At 42.0% G+C, this 19145-nt stretch overlaps 1 protein-coding gene across 2 annotated transcripts in view; it reads left to right on the forward strand.

The window, feature by feature from the left end:
- Window positions 1-19145, forward strand: part of PARP14 (poly(ADP-ribose) polymerase family member 14) — a 50087-nt gene that overhangs the window by 3723 nt on the left and 27219 nt on the right. For both annotated transcript variants that reach the window (XM_004036179.5, XM_063704101.1), the window contains exons 2-6: window positions 895-1028; window positions 2788-2821; window positions 8008-8250; window positions 11149-11385; window positions 15019-17264. In XM_004036179.5, the coding sequence (XP_004036227.2) occupies window positions 895-1028; window positions 2788-2821; window positions 8008-8250; window positions 11149-11385; window positions 15019-17264 (2894 nt within the window). The remainder of the gene's footprint in view (window positions 1-894; window positions 1029-2787; window positions 2822-8007; window positions 8251-11148; window positions 11386-15018; window positions 17265-19145) is intronic.

Genomic DNA, 19145 nt, shown 5'->3' on the forward strand with positions numbered 1-19145 from the left:
TATGTTGATCATGCCTCCTCCTTGAAACTCACTTCTTCCCGTTCTTCATGGACTGAGATATGCTGATTTTCTTCATATCTCTCTGGCTGCTCCTTTTTATAATTGTAACTCACATCTGCGTAGTTCTTGAGGATGTTACAGTGTGCATTCATGGACACCACTTTAAGTGAGGAAACTGAGAGTTGAGAGAAGTTAAGGTATTCACTCAGCTATTTGTGGTAGAGTTGGAATTCAAATCCAGATCTTTGGACTCTATGTCCACTGTTCAGTTGTTTCACTACAGCCAAGCTGCCTGATATGCTAATCTATTAATTTGTTTATTTTTTTTTTTGCAAAAATCTCTCCCTTCTTTTATACTCCTTTTACTATCAGATGTGAGACCTGTTTCTAACTAGGCTCCTGCTTATAGCCACCTAGCCACCTTCCTAAAATGTGACTTTCATCATGGCATGTCCCAGTACCCAATCTTCACTGGCTCCCATTGAAGGATGCTTTAATTTAATTCACTTCAATATAGAATAAATATTGCTACCTTTTGAGTACCTCCTGAGTGTCAGGTCCTGTACCAAGTTCTTTATAATGTTTCTTCAATTTAATACACGTGGCACTCATACAAAACAATCTCCATTAACCTTACAAATAGACAAGAAAACTGAGGCCTTATAAGTATGGCTTATTAGGGAACATGCTCAATATTAAAAAGTCAGTTTAAGGATGAAATTCAAATCCATGTTTGCTTGCTAAACTTTTCCTCTTTTACTTCACATATAGCCTCTCTTGAGAAACCGACCAAGCCATTGATTGATGGTAATGCAGCCCATGGAAATCATAGAATAATTTTGTAAATAAAGATTGCTTGTCATTTGTCTTTTCTCCCCCCTTTGGACATTTCAGTTCGGCAGAAGGTTCTGGAGAGAAAAAATCATGAGTTGGTATGGCAAGGAAAAGGAACATTCAAGTTAACTGTCCAGTTACCTGCAACCCCAGATGAAATCCATCATGTCTTTGAAGAGGAACTTCTAACAAAGGCAAGTAAACTTTAGGCATGAATAAAAGGGATTTAGGTCTCCCAAGGTGTGTGAGATGGGAATCACCATGAAGAAAATATAGTGGAAAGAAAAGTATGAAGCAAACTGCAGCGAGAAAAGCAGATTACAAATGTAGGGGGAGTGAGGGCAGTGGTAGGGTAGGGTAGTATGGGATAAAGTAGGAGGGGGTATTTTTTTTTTTTTTGAGACGGAGTCTCGCTCTGTCGCCCAGGCTGGAGTACAGTGGTATGATCTTGGCTCACTGCAACCTCTGCCTCCTGGGTTCAAGTGATTCTTCTGCCTTAGCCTCCTGAGTAGCTGTGACTACAGGCATATGCCACTATGCCCAGATAATTTTTATATTTTTAGTAGAGACGGGGTTTCACCATATTGGCCAGGCTGGTATCAAACTCCTGACCTCATGATCCACCCACCTAGGCCTCCCAAAGTGCTGGGATTACAGGCATGAGCCACCGCACCCTGCTGGGGGTACTTTTTATGTGATTTTAGACACATTTGGAAAAGCCAAGATTTGGGGGTTATAATAATGGTGGTTTTGGATGTAAAATTTGGGGTCTGTGTCTCCAGAGTTCTTTATAACCTGTAACCTGTTATATTTGTTTTATTTTCTATGTCATTTTGAGGAGACAGCAATCCATACTACCTGTATTAAGTATTACCCCAATTGTAAAATGGAATAGTAACAATAATGATCCAACAACAGATTGCAGGATTATTGTGAGGGTTGAACAAGATGATCTGTATAAAGCACATGACACAGTTCTTGTTATATATAATAAACACTCAGTAAAAGTTTTATTTTTATTTGTTTTATTTATTTCTTTTTTAGAGGCAGGGTCTCACTCTGTTGCCCAGGCTGGAGTGCAGTGGCATGATCATGGCTTGCTGCCTCCTTGACCTCCTGAGCTTAGGTGATCCTCCTACCTCAGCCTTCCCAGTAGCTGGGACTGTAGGCACATGCCACTACACCTGGCTAATTTTTTGTATTTTTTGTAGAGTCAGGGTTTTACCACGTTGCCTAGGCTGCTCTTGAACTGCTGGGCTCATGTGATCCACTTGCCTTGGCCTCCCAAAGTGCTGGGATTACAGGTGTGAGCCACCACACCCGTCCTTAATTTAATTTTTATCTTTTTTAGAGACAGTGCCTTCATCTGTATCCCAGGCTGGAGTGCAGTGGCACCACCATAGCTCACTGTAACCTTGAACTCCTGGGCTCAAGTGATCCTCCTGCCTCAGCCTCCCAAGTAGCTGGGACTACAGGCATGCATCACTATGCCTGGCTAATTTTTTTTCCTAATTTTTTTTGGTAGAGATGGGGTCTCACTATGTTGCCCAGGCTGGCCTTGAACTCCTGGCCTCAAGCGATCCTCCCACATTGGCCTCCCAAAATGCTGAAATTACAGGTGTGAGCCACCAAGTCCAGCCTCAATAAATATTAAACAAGGGAAAAATTATGAGCTAAGATGTTTCTCTGATGTAAGATGTACCTCATATTCCCAAATGCTTGGTGTTAATTGAGGTTTCTGTTATTTGTGTCTCATCTTCACTGGTGATTTTTGTGACTTGCAAGTGAATATGCCACTATATATGGCCCCAGATATATTCAAGAGCACCCTTATCAGACCTTTTCATTATTGTTTCTATTTACCCTCCATCTCCAGGCTGGTCCCAGGGACATTTTCTTATGTAAATAAATTGTTAATCATGTATTAATGCTACTTTATTGTTTGTGTTTCAGGAATCCAAGACCAAAGAAGATGTTAAAGAACCAGGTAAAATCTCAGTTGAGATGACTCTGACATTCACCAAGCTGTTTTGCATTTATTAAAGGCAGCACTTGAGGGAGTCAGCCCTCTCTTCTTGACTTCCACAATGCAGGATGTGCTCCGCTGGGAGCTGCCTTGGACTGCATCATCTTCATATTCTGAGCCAGCTGTGCAGAGGGTGGCTTTTAGCGCTCAGGTCATAATGATTGGAACTGCTCTCTCTGGGGACTGGGAGACACCTTGCAATAGAGGGGAGGGCAAAGAAGTGCCAGAGAGCTGGGGATGAGCTGATCTTTACTTTCCACTTGTGCTGAGCCAGCCATAGAGAAGCAAGGACACGATATGTCCAAGGGAGTCACATGTGGCTTAGTTGATGAGCACTGCTTCCTGAGCACTGGGTGTGAGGGTGCTGTGCTCTGGAGCCAAAACAGGAAGTTGTGACTCCTCTGTGAACACAGGCTTTTGAGCATTGGTGCAGGATTGGATTGGAGGATTGCAGTCCTCCCAAAGACAGCAGCTCTTCTGATCTCATCTGCTCTAGGAAACAGCCAGCGACCAATTAGCTGTTGTGGACTCCAATGCTCAACTAGCGTCTGGGCATTGAGCTGCCATGCCACTTGACATTTACTAAAGAAGCAACTAGTTTTCATAGCTAAGCATGCTATTATAAAGGGTAGGAAGTGAACTACACTGAATGAACCGAGCTAGAGAGATAAAGTGGTACATATACCTAAACCTTAAGGAAAATGAACAATGTATAATCATTGTCCTCTAATATTGAAATTATCTTGAGAACATGTAGTTTTCTGCAACTTTCTCTTTTGGAAAATGGCACTAGAGTGAGAGCTGCCTATATTTGCCAAAAAGATTGGATAGAGATATATGGCTTATTTTTGTCTAATATGGATGTCCTGTTGAAACTGTAGAATTTAGTATGCATGGCTTTCTTAGGCAGCTCAGGAGTTTTATGAAATAGGATTTTTTTTTTGTCTCTTTAGAGTAATTCCTGCTTTCCATTCCTCACTTGTGTAACTGGCTCCCCCAGCTCCCCATGTTCGTTGTTGGGATCTCCTAAACCCTTATCTTTTTCTTGGAAGATGCCAAAGCGCTATACTGTCAAGCTCAACTTTAGACTAGCAAGTGGTTTTATATGTGCATATTTATTCTTGCTCTATAGCCCTAGATCTAAAATTTAATCACATCTGTGTTTCTTATGACTTCATAGATTTTTACCTTAACTCTGTCTTAACTGACATGTTAGCACTGTTTTAAATTTGCTTAAAACTCCCAAATGTATTTCCAGCGAAAGCCCCAGTCCCCTTCCACCAATAGACTTTTCCTTGTCCTGGGAATTTTAGGCCCATTTTCTAACCTGTTTTTGCCTGACCTGGACTCTAAGGATAGTAGCCAGCTAGGAAGTTGGGTTGTCTACACCAGATACTTAAGTTGGCTCCTTTAAAGGAAGCAGAGGTTCTTTGCTGAATGGTTACTCCACACTGATCCCTGACTATGGCCCTAAGGCTGGGACTCTTGAAATTAATTGGAATGGGGTAGACAGTTTCAGAACTGAGCAAAGTGTGGGTGGAGAATAGGTACTGACTGGATTCTGTTTCTCAGGGGTGGGGAACGTACTCTCCGGACAATGAACCACAACCAACGCCACCAACCAATACTCATCATTAATAATTACAACAGCCCTGGTGCAGAAGACACTGCATCATGAATGCACTAAGCATGCCCGAAACCTCATGCAAAAAGTTTAAAACTGAGGCGTCTGCAGGAGCTGACAGGGCAGGGAAAGGCACACACACCAATATCAGGTGAAGTCAGCACTGAGCTAATGTCCTGTTCCAGGATAAGCTTAGTTGGGCTGGGTCTGAAAGGTGGAAACCAGCACTTGGAAGGTCCTGGAGAAGAGACAACGGCAAGAGCAGAGAAATACTGCTTACCTGTGGTCGGAAATTCTGGTGTTTTCAAATCCATATCCCCAGCCTGGACTCCTCTCTCAATTCCAGAACTTCTGTCTGACCTTCCTGTTGGGAAGTATATTAGAGCCAACATGCCTGAAGCCACATATGTCGTCTTCCTCCCCAAGCAAGGGCCCTTTCTGGCTTCCTCATTTCTCTTGAAGTACACAATCAGTCTGCTCGTCACCTACTAGACATTTCATGCATCACTCCTTTCACATCTGCTGATCATAGAGACCTATTTATTTTATTTTATTATTTTTGGAGAGAGGGTTTCACTCTGTTGCTCAGGCTGTCTTGGCTCACTGCAGCCTCGACCTCCCTGGCTCAAGCAATCCTCCCACAGCAGCCTCCTAAGTAGCTGGGGCTATTATAACATGCACTGCCATGCCCAGCCAATTTTTAACATTTTTTGTGGAGTCATGGTCTCACTATGTTACCCAGGCTGGTCTTGAACTCCTGGCCCCAAGTGACCCTCCCGCCTTGGCCTCCCAGAGTGCTGAGATTACAGGCATGAGCCACTGCACCCAGCCTCATTTTCTTTTAAAGTTTTCCTTATCCATCCTTCTCTCACCACAGGCCCTTCCTTTTTACCTCACAAGTTCAGCATGGCAGGAGCTCCCTGCCTGCTCTGTCTGTGTCTGCCACCCTTCTCCTTAAACCTGACCAGCCCTTTGCACTATTGCTAAATAGCCTGCCATCCTTTTCATGGAAACCTTCCATGACTCACCCTTACCACAAGCTGGGAGATAAAGTCCAGACCACCTTGTGGATCTAGTCTGCTTTTCTGGCCTCATTTTCTTCATTCTGCACAAATGTGCTCCTTTTGAGCCACATCAGTCAAATCACTGTTTTCTAAATTGTCTGATGCAGTTGCAGCACTCTGCCTGTGCTTCTGTTGCTCACCATTCCCTCTAGCCCACTTTTCTCTACCCAATTCCACATACCCTTCAAGACCTGCTGAACTTCCTCCTCTTCTCTCAAGTCTTTCCATGCCAGCCCAGCCCTTTTATCTCTTTCTGGGACTCTTGGCCTGATTGTTAATGCTCTTTTTTTGGTCAATTAAGCCTTTCTTGTGGTGAAGCGTCTAATATTGATGGGATTATAAAACTATATTGCTGGAAAGATTCTTTCAGTCCAGTTGACTTAGTCCTATACCCTCATTTTATGATTAAGAGACATGCCCAAGGTCACATGGCTAAAGAGTGGCAGCAGGGATTAAACACATATAGCCTCCTCCCTAGCCCAGCAGTCATTGTGATTTGTCATACCTGTCTCACTTAGTGCTAATTTATGTAGTTGCTTTATGCTTAAGCTATTTTTTTTTTTAATTTAGCATGAGTGTGTGTGCATGGCATGATAGCCAGCACACAACAGAGTGGTCTAACTGTTGTAACAAACAACCTCCCAAATCAGTAAACTAACACAACACGTTTGTTTGTTTATTTATTTATTTATTTTTCTGAGATGGAATCGCCCAGGCTGGAGTGCAGTGGTACAATCTTGGCTCACTGCAACCTCCGCCTCCCAGCTTCAAGCGATTCTCCTGCCTCAGCCTCCTGAGTAGCTGGGATTAGAGGCGTGTGTTACCACACTCGGCTAATTTTTGTATTTTTGGTAGAGACAGGGTTTCATCACATTGGCCAGGCTAGTCTCGAACTCCTGATATCAAGTGATCCGCCTGCCTCGTTCTCCCAAAGTGCTGGGATTACAGGCATGAGCCACTGCGCCTGGCCACAACACAAGTTTATTTCTCCTTCGCATCACAGTTCAGTGTAGTTGGCAGCTGTGGTGGTGGTGGGAGTGTCAGTCACTTCATGTGGTCATTCAGGGACCCAGGCTCCTTCCACCCTTTGACACCATTATCTTTAAATGTGGTTTCCAAGGTCACTGCAAGGGAGAATGGGGTTTCATATTAAGGATATTTATATTGGCCAGGCCTGAAGGTGGAGTTCACTTCCACCCATATTCCATTAACTGCAGGGACACTACTGTTGAACTGAACTGCAGGAAACTTGAGAAATATTGTCCAGGAAGTAAGCCAAATGGATTTGGTGCACACAGAGCATTTTATGCAGCCACTGTGAACATTTACACATGTCATTTTTCTCATATACCTCCATTAGAAAATCTGTAAATTTCTTATCTAATTTTTTTTATATTCTTACTTCTCCTTACATCCAGGGTCTTGAACACGATAAGAGTCCCCATTGAAAAATTGTCCACAGAATGCCTAAAGATCAGATTGTACCCACCATGCTTCAGTGGACAAGCATACAGTGAGACTGACCTTGTGTATATGTGTAACTCATTTTTACAGTCAACAGTGGAGAGGAATGAGTCAGCTGGGTGATTGCCATTCAGCGCGGGCTTTGTATGCAGCAGGCCTTGGCCATTTCACTTTCTGTGTGTATTCCTTAATCATTTGCTATAGGGATCCTTTTTTCTTTTCAGTGATGGGAACTTAACTATTTTTCGGAGTATAATGTGTTAGGTGATACCCATGTTTGGGCATCATCAGATAGTCTTGCTTTCCTCCAGTGACCCAAGCAGTAAATCTCCAATTCAGCAAACATTTACTGAGCCTCAATTATATACCATATGCCAGCAATACAAGGATGAATAAACATGTGTCTCGCTTTTGAGAAGCTTTGTTGAATAATTTTAGTCTGGTGCTGTGCTAGAAATAGATATCAAGTGCTAGGAAATATAAGGCAGGTTCCTCAAAAAGGCCAGGCAGAAAAGGGTATAATAAAATTAAACTTCAATTATGTATAATTTTAATATAAAATTCACATATAAAAATAGTCCTATAATGTAAATTGTTCTATAAATGACTATTTACTTAGCTAAGTAATGTGAATATTTTTTCTTATCACTAATAATTTTGGACAAATTTTTAAAATTCATTTCCACAGAGATTAATATATGTACCCACCAGCAATAAATGAAAATCTTTTTATCCCTATAATGCCTATAATCTTGAAAATACAGACCTATTTTGTCAAAATGAAAATTTAAAAATATGAATTTTAATAATAGGCAATTACATGTTACATGTTGTTTTTATTTAAATAAAGCAAAAAGCCATCCAAGGTCTGTTATTCTGTGAGTTAGCCAAGAGATTGGCAAGGAAAGAGGGCAGTGCCTTGTGATAACTTACTTTGCTAAGACCATGGTAGATAAGTATAACATCTTGTACCTCTTTTGTCTTCCTAAAATCAGATGTGTCAGAAGAATTGGATACAAAACTCCCTCTTGATGGTGGATTAGACAAAATGGAAGATATCCCAGAGGAATGTGAAAATATTTCCTCTTTGGTGGCATTTGAAAACCTCAAGGCAAATGTGACTGACATAATGCTAATCTTGTTAGTGGAGAACATAAGTGGCCTGTCTAATGATGACTTTCAAGTGGAAATAATAAGAGATTTTGATGTTGCCGTTGTTACCTTTCAAAAGCACATAGGTAAGATGAAGTGACACTTCCTCTGCCTGTCTTCTTTGTACCACATCATGGGACTTGAGATATCTCTTAGGGGGACATCTCTGAAAGTTTGACTCTTTCTAGTAGCTACTAAGAGAGGTTTCCAAGTTAATATAGTTTTTTTTTAATTTTGAAAGTGAAGCATATTCATATTGAAACCAAATTCCGTATTTTTAGTAGAATTAACTTCATTGCAGGAGTGCCCAAGTGTGTGTGTGTGACTGAGAGAGAGAGAGAGACAGGCAGAGAGGGTAAGAGAGTGCGTGAACACAGCAAAATAGACATCTGAAGTCCAAGTGATTCCAAGTACAGGAGTCGGCTTTTTCACATGTGTTATCTCATTGGGTGAAGTAAATATTTGTATTACCAAACTGGACTTCATGGAAGGTAATGATAACACACTCTCATAGAGTGCTTACTATAAGCCAGGTGCTATGCCAGCCTCTTTACATGTATTAATTTATTTGTCCTTTCCAAAACCTTATGAAATTATTATTATTGATCCCCATGTTACAGTTGGGGAGACAAAACACAAAGGTGAGAATGCATGGACGAACTGGGTTTGAACCCAGGCAGCCTATCTCTACACCTGTCCTCTTACCACTTTACCTGATATTTCCTTAGCACTTTCATGGTCATTCACATATGTAGGTATGAATAAGTGTGTGTGATGCAGAAAATGAGTGCTCTTTAAGGTAATTGTCAGGAATCTGTAGACAATCTCTGAGATTGGGAAGAGAGCTGTCACCACCCAAAACAAGTACATTTTCCAATTCTAAGCCTTCACTATTCCATGGCCATGGCGGTGGAGTGGTTAAGAGCACAGATCATGGAGTCAAAATTCCAGTTCTGCCATTTAACTAGTTATATGAGGTTGGCCAAGTTGTTATCCTCCCTATGCCTCACTTTCCTCATCTATAAAATGGCACGATAATACCTACCTAATATAGTTTTTGTAAAGATTGAATGAGATAATGTTTGAAAAGTACTTAACATAGGGCCAGGTGTAGTGGCTCATGCCTGTAATTCCAGCACTTTGGGAGGCCAAGGCAGATAGATTGCCTGAGTCCAGGAGTTTGAGAGCAGCCTGGGCAACATAGTGAAACTGCATCTCTACAAAAAATACAAAAATTAGCCAGGCATGGTGGCGCACACCTGTCCTCCCAGCTACTCAGGAGGCTGAGGTGGGAGGATCACTTGAGCTTGGGAGGCAGAGATTGCAGTGAGCCAAGATCATGCCACTGCACTCCAGCCTGGGTGACAGAGTGAGACCCCGTGTCTGAAAAAAAAAAAAAAAAGAAAAGAAAAAGAAAAGAAAAGTACTTAAGAACTTAACGTAGTACCTGAGACATAGTAATGACTCAAAGGGAGCTATTCTTATTTCAAATTTATTACTGTTTCTTACAAAGGAAAACTAAATGGACTTGCTTTTGTTCATCGATCAGAATCTTGAATGCTTAATATGTGCCAGGCACTGGTCTAGGTGCTGTGGGCACAGAGATGAATAATCAGGTTCCTGCCCTTGAGAAACTCATAGCCTGGGGTCAGGGAGGAAGCCCATATGTAAAGAAATAAAGAAGTTCCAAGAGAAGAAGCTGTCTCTAAGCTGTGAACAAAAAGCTGTGGGAAATGGGAGGAAAGGGACCCAAACAAGGTGGCTTGGTCTTGCTTCTGTGAAGTTTATATTCATAATGTACAGAATATATTCCATCTGCTTGACATAGATCTTTCCCTATCCATCTGGTAAACCCCTCTTCATTGTTCAAAACCCAGATCAGAGCCACTTACTCTGGGAATCGTTGTCTGATTCCCAGTATTAGTCTTCCCACCTCATTTGATCCCACAATAGGCAATTGATTTGCTCTCAAGACTTGCTCCCGCATGGATGATGCACTGGCAAAGATTTGTTATATTTATTTCTGTATCCTCAGATCCTAGCACAGTGCCTGGCACATCGTGGGCCCACCATCAATACTTCTTCTTCTTATTATTATTATTGTTATTTTAAGATAGAGTCTTGCTCTGTTGCCCAGGCTGGAATGCAATGCAGTGGTGTGATCTCAGCTCACTACAAGTGATTCTCCTGCCTCAACTTCCTGAGTAGCTGGGACTACAGGCGCGCACAACCATGCCTGGCTAATTTTCGTATTTTTAGTAGAGACGGAGTTTCACCATATTGGCCAGGCTTTTCTCGAACTCCTGATCTCAGGTGATCCGCCTGCCTTGGCTTCCCAGAGTGTTTAGATTATAGGCATGAGCCACCACGCCCGGCCAATACTTATTATTAAAGAGACAATTGAGTTGAGTCCTAAAAGATGAATAGGATCAAGACAAAAACTGGAGAAGAGCATTCCAAATGCAGGAAATTGTATACGCAAAGACCCTTTCAAGGAGAAGGGGTTTTACAAAAATAATGACTAGTTTTTGTGGCAACATGGAAAATAAAATGAATGGCAGGGAATAACCAAAGGTGATGCTTGGAAATTAGTTTCAAGTCACATCACCAAGGGCATTGTACACCTGAATGAGGAGTGTCAACACTCATACCTGCAGGTAATGGGGAGCCATTGAAGGGCTTGAGAAAGGGGTGAAATGAGATTTGTAGGGAAAACCCTCAGGAGGGTTGGTGAGGTCTGGGGCAGGAAGTGGGGACACAGCTCAGTGGCAGCAATCCAAGTAAGACATTCGTGTGTGTGTTGCTCAGCGACTGGGAGTTTTAGGTATGTAAATTCTCATGTAGGTATTAAAATCTTGTGTCTGAAAATGGAGTGCTTAGCTCTTCCTTTTATCTCAATTAGTAGCCAGACATTTTCTTCTATACAACATAAAGATACAATAAAAATTTACTGATTTTCTTTCTTTTTTTTTTTTGGTTTGTAGATACTGTAAGATTTGTTGATGATTGTACCAAGCACCATTCAATTAAACAACTTCAGCTTTCTCCAAGACTTCTGGAAGTGACAAACACAATCAGGGTTGAAAACCTGCCACCTGGTGCTGATGACTACAGTTTAAAACTTTTCTTTGAAAATCCCTATAATGGAGGGGGAAGAGTTGCCAATGTTGAATATTTTCCTGAAGAGAGTTCAGCTCTGATTGAATTTTTTGACAGAAAAGGTAATATTTATTAACCTGTCATACTTGGCATAATCTAGGCCATTATTAGCAGAGCTTAATAGTTATAAATTTAGTTCTGATGTGTTTTATTTGTTTATTTATGTATTTCTTTGGGAATTGAATAAATAATCCTGTTCATCTGGGATATGATGCTTAATAAGGCCAGTGATTCAGACTTTAGAGAAGCAAAATCAAGTTTTTGAAAGATATAAGGAGGTTTTTTCATGAGTCTCTACCTATGATGGGCTGAAAAATATATTCTTGGGATCTTTGAAATAATATATTAAAAAGGAGATGATCTGTGTTTTAGCCACACACTTGATAGAAGCTCTCAAATTAATTATGACAAGGTTAGGTAAAGAAATACTCAGCAACTCATAGAGTTCCTATAAAGTACCACTCCTTCTTTCACCTATTGTATCATCATTCAAAAATGGACAGGAGTGGTTTCACATGACCAGTGGATGCCTGCTGGACTATTGTTTGGAGTGACCCTGTGAAACCCATGTCTAGCTGAACCTTAGAGAAACACTTCTGAGTGTTTTGTGACATAGACTGCCAGTTCTCTGAGGCATATGCAAGGTCAGCTTGGAGGTTCCACTTGTGTTCAGAGGTCAAGGCTGAGCAGAAGGAATTAGGGGGCCAGGCTTCTTAGGAAAAGAAGGAAAACTGTGCCTGGGATTAATCAGGGTGGGGCATGACATAGGATAATGTGGTATGCCACCCACTTGAGAGAGATTGTTTCAACAAGGTACTTGAAGGAACCTCCCTTTTCCCAACTCAGTTTTCATGCATTGGGAAAACTGGATGAAAGTATGGTTTGAATTCAAATGGAATGAAAGACCTACTATTCCTTGGGCAAAGGGACAAAGAGGAGCTTCTGTCACATATTCAAATCTCCCTCTGCCTGGTCTTGGGCCCAGGGAGAGAGAGGGGTACATAAAATCCTCTACCCTAGAAATTAGCCTCCCAGTTTGTGGTGAGAGTTGATATTTTCAGGGCTTTCAAACATCTTGAGGGCGTGGGGCTGTTGGGTTTGTCCTCAGAAGGGCTATTCTGCACATACACAACTAATGTTAAGTACTATTTAATTAAGGTTTATTTTCTGCCAGAGCTATTCATGTAAACTCTATGAGGCACTCTCAAAGGTTCCCTTTCTCCCTGATCTCTTTGCACCATCTAACTTTTTTGACCACACCTCCTCCTCCAAACTCACTCATTCTCTGTCCTCCACCATCTGTGATTTACTGACTTTCTTTTTTGTTCTCTAGCTTCTTCTTTTTATTTTTTATTTTCATTTTATTATGTATTTGAGACAGGGTCTCACTGTCGCTCAGGCTGGAGTGCAGTGGCATGATCATGGCTCACTGCAGCATCAACCTCCCCGGGCTCAGGTGATCCTTCCACCTCAGCCTCCAGAGTAGCTGGGACTACAGGTGCATGCCACCATACCCAGCTAATATATTGTATTTTTAGTAGAGATGGGGTTTTGCCATGTTTCCCAGTCTGGTCTTGAACTCCTGGGCTCAAGCAATACTCCCTCCTTTGCCTCCTAAAGTGCTGGGATTATAGGCGTGAGTCACTGCACCCAGCTTAGTTTCTCCTTTTAATTTTAACTTACATTTGCATAGCTTCGCAGGGTATTACCAAGTGCATTCAGACAGTCTTATGGGCATCTTTATTGTTATAATCCCTGTTTTACACATGAGGAAACTGAAGCACAGAAAGGTCCAATAACTTGCCCAAGATTACACAGCTAGTGAGTGACATAGTCAGGATTTGAACTTGGGTATTCTGGTCCCATAACATATACCCTAACTTCTCTCCTCTTTCCAAATCTCCTGTTCACCTATAACGTTAATTTTTCTTATAGGATATTTCACCATTCACAATGGGTTGCCAGTAATGAGGCAGATGGTTGATAGAGCTTGGTTTAAAAGAGAATTTATTGCACAATATTGTGTTTTATGTAGATTTCTTGAGAGGAAAAAATTAGGCATTTTACTGTAAAATTATTTGGTTCAACTTCACAAAATCTGTTTTATTTCTTAAGGAAGAGAATTTTCATTGAACACCTATGTCTGTAAGATCTTTTGCTGTTTTTTCTGCTACAGTATCTCACAATCCCATTAATAATCTGCACAGTTAGATACACTTTGTCCTTACAGACAAGAAAAGCAGGTTGGAGAATTTAAGGCATATTAAGGTGACATTTGTGATGGTTCTTGAGTCAGACAGACCTGAGTTTGATTCCTGGCCTTGGTGCTTACTAGCTTTGTAATCTTGGCCGAGTTACTTTAACCCACCTAAGCCTCTGTGTTCTTCTCTGTAAAATGGGGTTCACATTACTGGTTACTTAGAGGAATGCTGTGAGGTTGAAATGAAATAATACCAGCAAAGAGCTTGGTGCCTGATGGTGCTCAGTATGTTGGTAATCATAAATACTGCCCAGGCTCAGGGCTGCCACACAGCCATGTTGAAGCTATAAAGCTCAGGGCTGCCACAGGGAAGTTGAAGCTATATGTTTGGGCCTCTGAAGGCCACTGCCTTTCCCTCATGCTTGATACCAGCTCTAGGACCCAATCACACACAAGGTGAAGTTATTTTTAACATCTTTCCACAAAGGTTGCTCTTTTAACCCAAGTTGTTGTTGGAGCACATTCTGATTCCCTTTCTGCAGATGCTCTGCCTAATAACTTACACAAAACGAGGAGGGGCTTGGAAGAGAAGAGCATGCGCATGCACACACATGCAAACACACCCAGTGAAGTGGAAAAGGGAGATTCCAGCAGGGCCAGGAGGAGGTGTGGTTCTTACTGAATCATAGTCTTTGGGGCTGGGCTCTCAGAGGACAGTGGCGATAACTTGAGTTTGGTAGAGGGGCAAGAGGATGGGCTTTGGGGTTGGATAACCACTGAATCTCAGGTGAATTATCTGCAGTCTATGTAACCCTATCCAAGTTATCTAACCTTTCCTAGCCTCAGTTTTATTATTTGTACGTAGGATGATAATAATAATGTCTCTACCTCAAACGGTTGTTGTGAGGATGAAATGAATTAAATATATGTAAAGCACTCAGAATAGTGTGTGACACATGCTAAGCTATAATAATTTATTATTATGCTCCTCCTTTTTGAGGTATTAATGTTAATCTAAGTCAACTTTGAAGCCTAAAATTATAGGACTGTACAAGAAGACCAAATAGCATAATACTAAGGTGAGCTTCACTTTGAGCACCAAAATATTTTTTATACTTTGAGCATCAAAATATTTTTTATACTAGGGCAAACATTATTCTCACGATTGTGACCAAACTCATGTATTTCTTAACATGATGGTGATATATCAGTAATATCAGGAAAACAGTAAACAGAATTTAATTAACAGGATTTCAACATAGGTGGATCTTGGCTAGAAAGTAATTATTCCATTCAATAAGGGATACCTGTGCACTGCTAACACATATCAGTTTATATTTGAGCACTTTGAGAGTATACTGCTTTTTAATATGCTGTAACATCAAAATTCTACCAACATTAGATTTTTTTTACTCTAAAATGGGAAGATTTTGTTTTGTTTTTCTTTGCCACATATCATCTTGGTCTTACATTATTTTACTTCTTTCCTTTTAAGTGTTAGACACCATCATGGCCACAAAACTCGACTTCAATAAAATGCCACTTTCTGTGTTCCCATACTATGCCTCATTGGGCACAGCCTTGTATGGAAAGGAGAAGCCTCTGATCAAGCTTCCAGCACCATTTGAAGAGTCACTAGATCTTCCCTTATGGAAGTTCTTACAGAAAAAGAATCACCTCATTGAGGAGATAAACGATGAAATGAGGCGTTGTCACTGTGAGCTCACTTGGTCCCAACTCAGTGGTAAAGTTACCATCAGACCAGCAGCCACCTTAGTCAATGAAGGAAGACCGAGAATCAAGACCTGGCAGGCAGATACTTCCACAACACTCTCTAGCATCAGGTCTAAATATAAAGTCACCCCAATTAAAGTGGATCCAACAATGTGGGACACCATAAAAAATGATGTGAAAGATGACAGGATTTTGATTGAGTCTGATACACTTAAGGAGATGGTAATCTTAGCAGGGAAATCAGAGGATGTCCAAAGCATTGAGGTACAAGTCAAGGAGTTAATAGAAAGCACTACTCAAAAAATTAAAAGGGAAGAGCAAAGTTTGAAGGAAAAAATGATCATTTCTCCAGGCAGGTATTTTCTTTTGTGTCACACCAGTCTACTGGACCATTTACTCACGGAGTGCCCAGAGATAGAGATTTGTTATGATAGAGTCACTCAACACTTGTGCTTGAAAGGACCTAGTGCAGATGTGTATAAAGCAAAGTGTGAAATCCAGGAAAAGGTGTACACCATGGCTCAGAAAAACATTCAGGTTTCTCCTGAGATTTTTCAGTTTTTGCAACAGGTAAACTGGAAAGAATTCTCTAAGTGTCTTTTCATAGCACAGAAGATTCTTGCACTTTATGAGCTAGAGGGTACAACTGTTCTCTTAACCAGCTGTTCTTCTGAAGCCCTGTTAGAAGCAGAAAAGCAAATGCTCAGTGCCTTAAATTATAAGCGCATTGAAGTTGAGAACAAAGAAGTTCTTCATGGCAAGAAATGGAAAGGGCTCACTCACAATTTGCTTAAGAAACAAAATTCCTCCCCAAACACTGTAATCATCAATGAGTTAACTTCAGAAACCACAGCTGAAGTCATCATTACAGGCTGTGTAAAAGAAGTAAACGAAACCTATAAATTGCTTTTTAACTTCATTGAACAAAACATGAAAATAGAGAGACTGGTTGAAGTAAAGCCTTCCTTAGTTATTGACTATTTAAAGACAGAAAAGAAGCTATTCTGGCCAAAGATAAAGAAGGTAAATGTGCAGGTAAGTTTCAATCCTGAGAACAAACAAAAAGGCATTTTACTAACTGGCTCAAAGACCGAAGTACTGAAGGCAGTGGACATTGTCAAGCAAGTCTGGGATTCAGTCTGTGTTAAAAGTGTCCATACTGATAAGCCAGGAGCCAAGCAGTTCTTCCAGGATAAAGCACGGTTTTATCAAAGTGAGATCAAACGGTTGTTTGGTTGTTACATTGAACTACAGGAGAATGAAGTAATGAAGGAGGGAGGCAGCCCCGCTGGGCAGAAGTGCTTCTCTCGGACAGTCTTGGCCCCTGGCGTTGTGCTGATTGTGCAGCAGGGTGACTTGGCACGGCTTCCTGTCGATGTGGTGGTGAATGCATCTAATGAGGACCTTAAGCATCATGGTGGCCTGGCCGCTGCGCTCTCAAAAGCAGCTGGCCCTGAGCTCCAGGCCGACTGTGACCAGATAGTGAAGAGAGAGGGCAGAATCCTACCGGGCAATGCCACCATCTCCAAGGCAGGAAAGCTGCCCTACCACCACGTGATCCATGCAGTGGGGCCCCGCTGGAGCGGATATGAGGCCCCGAGGTGTGTCTACCTATTAAGGAGAGCTGTGCAACGAAGTCTCTGTCTAGCCGAAAAATACAAGTACCGATCCATAGCCATCCCAGCTATTAGTTCTGGAGTCTTTGGCTTTCCCTTAGGCCGATGCGTGGAGACCATTGTTTCTGCCATCAGGGAAAACTTCCAATTCAAGAAGGATGGACACTGCTTGAAAGAAATCTACCTTGTGGATGTATCGGAGAAGACTGTTGAGGCGTTTGCAGAAGCTGTGAAAACTGTATTTAAAGCCACCCTGCCAGATACAGCTGCCCCGCCAGGTTTACCACTAGCAGCAGCGGGGCCTGGGAAAACATCGTGGGAAAAAGGAAGCCTGGTGTCCCCGGGAGGCCTGCAGATGCTGTTGGTGAAAGAAGGTGTGCAGAATGCTAAGGTGAGTGTCGCCTTTACAGAACACCACCAGGGCACTGTGACTTTACTTAGTCAGTGGCTCTCTCATGGAGGGCTGAAGAAAGATAAGGACCAAGGTGAGAATCAAGGGAGAGAATCCCATGCCTTCCACCCCTGCCTTGAAACAATTTTCCTTAGATAATTGGGCTTCTTACCAAATCATTTACTAATAGAGATCGGCCAATTATTTGTGAGAACTGAAAGGGTATAGAGGTCAGATTGCTAGATTTCCAGTAGATGTAAAAATCCATAATATCACATGTTTAGACAGTTCTCTATACCTTACACCTGCCGTGTTTTGGTAAATCTAAGACTAATTTCCTAATTTACTGACAGCAGATACAGAACAATCAGAGCATAGGGTATGCAGAGGACAGGAATCTTGTCAATGATGCTGAGCAAGAGTGAGCTTGGGGCCAGAGTCTAAGGGGCCATTAGCGCCCAACACCAGTGAGGAACCGAAAAGTGGACCTGAGGAAGTTACAGGTGCCAGGCAATATGTGGGGACAATTCTTGTAGGCTGCAGGGGCATGGCAGGGGTTGGGGGGAGGCTAATATGTTTCTTTTTCTTTTTATTTTTTTGAGGCAGGGTCTCGCTCTGTCACCCAGGCTGGAGTGCAGTGGCACCATCTTGGCTCACTGCAACCTCCACCCCCTGGGTTCAAGTGATTCTCCCACCTCAGCCTCCCGAGTAGCTGGGACTACAGGTGCATGCCACCACGCCTGGCTAATTTTTGTATTTTTTTTGGTAGAGATGGGGTTTCACCATGTTGGCCAGGCTGGTCTTGAACTCCTGACCTCAGGTGATCCGCCTGCTTCAGCCTCCCAAAGTGCTGGGATTAGAGGCGTGAGCCATCATGTCCAGCCAGCACTGTGCTGTTTTTGACATTCATGTTCTCATTCACTGCCATGCGGCAGATTCTAGGATTATTATTATTCTCACTTTACAGATGAGGGAGTGAGACTTAAAGGGGTTAGGTAATTTGCCCACATCCCCCAACTAGCAAATGGCAGAGCCAGGATTGGAATTTGTTCAGGCTCTTAACCATTGCACTCTTTCAAAATGTTAAAAATAATGTTGTGTCTCATTTTAAAAAATTAAATAAAAACTCTTTGGACCAAGCATCAGTTATGGGAATGAATTTCATTCCTTGTCCCTTTTGACACCAAATATCAAGACATTCTTTCCCAGCTAGGCATGGTGGCTCATACCTGTAGTCCTTACTACTCGGAATGCTGAGGTGGGAGGATCACTTGAACCCTAGGAGTTTGAGGCTGCAGTGAACAATGATCATGCCACTGCCCTCCAGCCTTGGTGGACAGAGCAAGACCCTCTCTCTTAAAAAAAAAAAAAAAAAAACAGTCATACTTTGCTTTCCTTTCACTCCTATAGATGCTTAGCTTCCATGGCTGCAATAACTGCTCTGCATTACTCCTTAGTGACCCAGGCAGGGCAGCTTTGAAAATCACTTGGTTACATTCCCTCTCCTCTGTTCTCTTGACCTCTCTAATCTTGCCCGATTAATCTGCTCACATTCACTGATGAAAAAGCTTCCGGGGCTGCTCCCTTTCTGTCAGGGAGTCCAGATGTCTTGGCACGCGAGGTGGGCCCCCTAGTTTACCCCCAGTGTAACATTTCTAGCCTAGAGCGTACCATTTTGCTGCAGAAGCTCTCTCAGATCAAATTAATCTGTTCACAGCTCACAACCCACCATGCCTATGTTCATGCTGCTCCCTGTCTTGCTCTGCCTGCTGAAATTCTTCCCATTTCTCAAACCCCACATTGCCCATGGTGTCTTCACTAGTTACTGAAACAGCTTTCTCTGGACTCCTTCAGTGATGCCATACCATTCATAGATTACTT

The sequence above is a fragment of the Gorilla gorilla genome, chromosome 2 (genome assembly GCF_029281585.2).
Source record: "Gorilla gorilla gorilla isolate KB3781 chromosome 2, NHGRI_mGorGor1-v2.1_pri, whole genome shotgun sequence".
NCBI classification, from domain to species: domain Eukaryota; kingdom Metazoa; phylum Chordata; class Mammalia; order Primates; family Hominidae; genus Gorilla; species Gorilla gorilla.